At 52.3% G+C, this 5,714-nt stretch overlaps 1 protein-coding gene across 1 annotated transcript in view; it reads left to right on the forward strand.

Annotated features, from left to right (window-relative positions):
* LOC101568517 (spermatogenesis-associated protein 31E1-like) overlaps nt 1–5,500 on the forward strand; it is a 6,136-nt gene extending 636 nt beyond the window's left edge. The window contains exons 2-5 of the mRNA XM_012517480.1: nt 668–802; nt 897–951; nt 1,768–1,829; nt 2,243–5,500. Coding sequence (XP_012372934.1) covers nt 668–802; nt 897–951; nt 1,768–1,829; nt 2,243–5,500 — 3,510 coding nt within the window. The remainder of the gene's footprint in view (nt 1–667; nt 803–896; nt 952–1,767; nt 1,830–2,242) is intronic.
* The last annotated feature ends 214 nt before the right edge of the window (nt 5,501–5,714 follow it).

Consider the following 5,714-nt stretch of genomic DNA (forward strand, 5'->3'; position numbering starts at 1 on the left):
GAAGAAGAAGAAGAAGAAGAAGAAGAAGAAGAAGAAGAAGAAGAAGAAGAAGAAGAAGAAGAAGAAGAAGAAGAAAAGACCTTCTGGGACAGGTGGGGCAGAGGTGAGAGTGGGCACCGAGACATCCACCTAAGCCACTCAGACCACACATGTGGTGTGTGGGAGGGTCCACAGTGAAATAAAATAAGAAAAATGGTCACAAATGGAATTGCAAGGGAATTGGGGACATGTGGAGAAAGGGCCGGAGGCCTGGTGCGTCAATCCCATCCTCCTGGCAGGTGCATCTGGACTGGCACCTGGAAGCGGATGCCTCCATGGGGGCTGAGAGCCATGTGGGTAGAGCTCAGTCTGTGCTTCCTGATCAGAGGAACTGGGACTTATACCATCCGTGTGGAGCTTGTAACACAGTGTGACAGGCAGGAGGAGACCAGCAGAGACCACCAGACTTGTGCAGAGGCCACATGGTGTGGAATTTATTGTGCCTTGGTACAGGCAGACAGTAAAAAGATCTTTTGTAGGGAACAAAGTGAAGTGTGCCCCTTTTATAGGGATGGAAAGAAGGAAGGGACAGTTAGGGCAGAAACATCCGTGGCCAAAGCTCTCTGGCTCTTGCACATCAGTGGGCAAAGTCTTTGAAGGTCCACTATCAATTTGTGGGTGGTTCTAGATGTTCCCAGAAGTCCTGGAACCCACGAAATTCTTTGTCCTAGCTTATCTCCTTCCCGACATCCTGTGCGCGCCCATGACAGCTGCGGTGCCCAGAAGGTTCCCTGCTGCAAGCAGTGCTTCAGCTGGCAAGCAGGTTGGGGCTGGGAGAGTCAGGTCTCACTGAGCCTGAGAGAGATCACATCGAAGAACTTTTCTGTCTGAAACGCTCTTATTTTTTTGTTTCTTAGCATCACATGAAGAAGAAGGGTTGGGAAAGAAACAGGAAGAACTGTATTCTAAAAGGTAAGGCTCTATCCTATGGCAGATGTGACTTGAACGCCCTGATCCTGGGCAGCTAGTTTCAAATCTCTGAGGATATCACCTGGGGAGACCTAAGAGGGAGGCTTCTGGGAAAGAAATCTGACCCAGGGACATTTCTTAGGCTGTGCTTGGAATGAAGTTGTGACTTGCCAGGGAAGGGTGCTGTCCAGGAGGGGGCAGTGTGGGGCACAGTGCAACAATACCACTCACATTTGCAGGGGCAATTTTTAGGCCTAACTGCGGGACTGCTGTTTACTGCTCTGTAACAGACTCCTCATGAGATGAACTGCTGTTCCTCCCCACAAGGTGACTGTGAGGACAGTGGGGGTTGGTGGGTGCAGAAGCTGGCTGTAAAGCACGAAAAGCGGCCCCTCCCTGCTCCTTGCTATCTATCACTGTGAGAAGCCCTGGACACTGAGGGCTGGCCAGCCTCCAGGTCTAGCCTGATAGGGTGTCTCCTAGGTGACATCTATGCAGCTTCTTGTAATATCCCAGGTGCCTCCCTTCTCTGCCATAACCCAGTCTATTTTTCTAGCTTGCAGAGAGTGCCGAAGGGAACTGAAGGAGACTCGACATTTAGTTTTACTTCTACAAAGGTGGGGAGCTTTCCACCTCCAGGCCCTTCATCTCCAGGACAGAGGGTGAGAGGCCATGCTGGGGTGGCTAGCTCTGTGAGCCCAGCTGGGCAAGCAGGGGAGTGGAGGGGCTGTGGACCACCACTGCCCACCTCTGCCCAACCTACCTACCTTTTGGGCCTGTCTGCTTCTGACTATAGCTTGTATCTCCTGTTTTCTGCAGCCTCCTACACAAGCTCCCTGGAAACGTCAGATCCAATGAGCTCTCTCATGGAGATGCCCCAAGTGAGGCCTTCATACCAGGGCCTGCTGGAGCCAATCACCCACCCGGGCCCTGGGCAGCAGCTCCCCCTTCTTCTAGACCTTTGTCCACCTTGCCTTCCCTGGCTTCTGGGACCCAGAACTCACTGGCCTCCACCCTCTCTGTAGAACCTCAAGAAGAGCAGCCCACCTTGAGGAGAGTGCCACCAGGCACTGGGCCCCAGGACTCCCTGCTCAGTAAATCCTGTCTGGCATCTCTCATCGCGGCTCTCCCAGGCCCTGCCCACCTTCACCATTGTCTTTCTTTCTTCTCCTGGTGCTGGGCAACTGCCAAAGTCACATTGTCCTTCACCTGGGCACATGACACATCCCAGCAAGGACATCTGCCTCACCAGCCACCAGACACTGTGTTCTGTCCTGGCCCCACCCACTGGCAGGCAGAGGCAGGAAGAGGGGACCACTCTTTCATCCACCCCGATGTGCAGAAGCTGTTGGAGATGCTGATCAGTGAGAAAGTCAAACAGAAAATGTGCCAGGAAAAGCAACAGGGTGGCTCTTTTTTCCAACCATTGAACACAGACTACCCTCGGGCTTCTCTGAGCAACCTGTTAAGGTTACTGGGTGACAAACTCACCTCAGCACGGCCCTTCTGCAGCACAAAGGCTAAGCCAGCATGGCTTCTTGGGCCTCCTCAGCAGCCCTCCATCCCCAAGGTCCTGGGAAGCCCGTTAGAGCACGAACGCAGCCTACTCTTCTGGGGCCTGCCCTCTCTGCACAGCGAGTCCCTAGTGGCCACTGCCTGGGTCACTAAAAGGTCTTCATCTAGCCGATCTCAGTCCATCAAATTTAATGAAGCTCCTACCCACATCCCAGGTCAATCTCTTTGGAACTTGCCCCCATTTCTGCCTTATGCCCAGCCCCAGGCCCAAGTCCCGTGCTTTCCCCCAAAGCCACAGTCAACCTCTCCATCCCAGGTCAGGGTCTGTGGAACAACTTGCTCTACATCCCAGAAGAAGGCACAGTCTTTTCTTCCCAAAGAAAATCAGGACCTCGAATGGACCCTGCAGAAGCCACAGAAATGGAGAAAAGCTTTAGATACTAAGCTCCAAAAAGCTCAAGAACCCATTAGCCTACCCATGCTCAACCTTCCTCAGGGTGGCCTGGCCTCTAAGGCCCCTTGGTCTGCCTTTGTCCCTTCTGGGGATTCTCCTAGCACTGAGCTCCAGCAGAAACCAGAGTGCCACAGGCCACAGGGATTCAACAGAGAAGACCAGACTGAGAGCCTGCCCCATCCTACCTTCAGGTTCTACAGTCTCATGCAGCCTCTGGGAAAACTCCCAAGGAAGGGGCAGGGGCAGGCGCAGGACAGCCACGAACCCACCCAGAACACCAAACACTCAGTTCCTACTTGTAGTAACAGCAGAGGATCTCAGATGACAGAGTCCTGGCACTCTGGGAGAGACTTTAATAAGGGTCTGATAACACTGAATCCAGAAGAAAAAAGCAATGTTTCACCAGAGGCAAGTAAAGATAAAAAAGACATGTACCAGATTGTGGGAAGTGCCTTACCAAAGGGCACAGAAAGTGGCATTATTTGTCCTGAGGAGTATGGCTCAGGAGGTCACTTCTCTAGAAGCCCAGGTCAGAAAGTCCTGGGAAAATGCCTACAAGTCCATCTGAGCAGAAAGTTGGGGCAAATCAATGAAGGCATGATCCCTGTGTGTGTACGGAGATCGTGTTTTACTGCCAAACAGGCTTTGCCCGAATTGAACACTATCTCACAACCAACAAAGATAACATGCTCCAAGAGTGGGGAAGTATGTGTGAACACCCCACAGGAGCTGGCCTTTCCTAACCCCACAACTCAAATGCTGCTGGAAGCACACATTAAGAAGTGTGGGTTAAGGCACGAGCAGGAGACTCCCTTCCAGAACGTTGAGCACAGAAATATCAGTGTGACTACAGCTCAAGCCTTGCCTGCTCCACAGCCCGCCTTAGACTCAACTGCCTGCGACACCAGAGCTGACTTCATTGCCAAATTAGCCACCTTTGAGGAAGATATTCCTGAGAAAGTTCCAGGAAAGAGAGAGATAACAACACAAACACTGTGTCTGACTCTAGAGAGTCCTCTCCCTGCCACCAGGCAGCCTGCATGTGAGGAAGTGCAGAAGTCCAGCACTGGGACCCCATCTGATCATGCCAATGGGCCCTCAGACATCACCCCAACTGCAAAGGGGGTTGTGCTTCCTTCTGCTGCCTGCACCCTGCAAAGCAGCACTGTTTTGGAGACCAAGACAGACTCTAGCCCAGTGCCCACTCCAGGCCCTGCAGTGGCCAAGCGTGACCCAGGGGAGGGGACTGGGAGGATGGCCTTCAGAGGTACCTGTCACAGCATACCGATGCTGGAAATCAAACTGCTGTCCCCACTCTCAGTAGCCAAAGAGAGCAGGAATCTAGAGGTGGAGGAGAAGCAGCCTGCATGGGAAGTCACCGTAGGGGCCAGCATGATGGAAAATGCCCAGAACATCAACATCAGCCTAAGGACTCTAGGGTCTCAGGATACCGGTAATCACTCCTGCTCCTCTGATCAAACTCCAAGTGGGAGGAGAAAAGTGGATAGTCACCCGGACATCAATATGCACGGAGATAGAGAGAACCGGTCTCACGATGTGTCCACTGGAAGCCTTCGAGAGTCTCACACTGAGGCGCCCCTCAGCACCGGCACCTGTCCTTCACCAGCCTCTCTGGCCAACTCCCAGTACACACCCCACAGCAACACGCCAACCCCACAGTTCCTGTGTGACCACTCAGTGAATGCGGCGAGCAGTCAGGGACAGCATGAGCCCAGCATGTCCGGATTCCAGGACACAGAAAAGAGCAGCAGCAAGCTGTCTGAACCCACTAACCAAAGTAAGAACTACAGGAAGCCCAGACCAGGAGACGAGGAGCAAACATTGGCAGGAGAGAGGCCCTCCCATTCCTGTGAGCTGAGCCCTCTCGAACAGGTCAGGGAAGTAGATACCCCTGGGAGCAAGTCCTCTCCATGCCTGCCAGAGAAGGACCAGGCTTCTAAAGAAAGCCTAATTAACAGAAATATGAAGCACTTTCAGGAGTATCTTAACCCAAATAAACAATGCAAAGAGCAGGAAGACTTCATGCAAAAGCCCAAATCCTCATCTGCCATTGCTCAGAGTCGAACCTCAGTCACAAACAGAGTGGTCAGAAATAGGGAGGACACAAATTCACAGGTGCTCTTGACAGCTATTGGACAGATTCTGGTAGAGAAATTAGGGCTTCATCATGGACGTGCTGCTTCAGATTTAAACTCTTGTAAAGCAGAACCACCCGAATCGGTAGGTAGGCGTTCCTGCTACCACAGACTTCCTTCTAGCCCAGAGAAGAGGACAATGGTGAAAGATGTGGCTTGCGCTCATGACGACAGCCCCAGGGACCACAGCTGTCCCACTAAGAGACGGTGGGTCACAGACAGGTTCAGCAATCAGGCCTTGCTGCCCCAGAAGCCTGTGCCCCCTACCAGTCACGGCCTTCAGAGGTCAACAGGCAGGGGTGCCTCAGATTACCTTCACCATCACCCCACAAGCTCTTTCCATAGAGTTATCTTTTCTAAAATACAGCAGAAGCTTCCTCATGCCATTTCTTCTGAGGAAATAGTCTTTGCAGAAGAAATCTATTAAAAGAAAAATTGCTTTGCTTCCAGCGAGTGTATCTCCTGTGTGTGAATGGTTTCTTCCTCATGAGGTGGCTATTGCTTGTCTTTTCTCCTCTGAGTTAGTAGCTTCTGGGTCCTATCTGGGTGTGAGAAGGGATCAGCATGTGCTCTCTTCAGAGCAGCCTCTAGAGGGCATGAGGCTGTGGGTCTCTGAGGTCCCACCCTCACCCTAGTTTCCA

This window comes from Octodon degus, unplaced genomic scaffold (genome assembly GCF_000260255.1).
Source record: "Octodon degus isolate 3935 unplaced genomic scaffold, OctDeg1.0 scaffold00184, whole genome shotgun sequence".
Taxonomy (NCBI): domain Eukaryota; kingdom Metazoa; phylum Chordata; class Mammalia; order Rodentia; family Octodontidae; genus Octodon; species Octodon degus.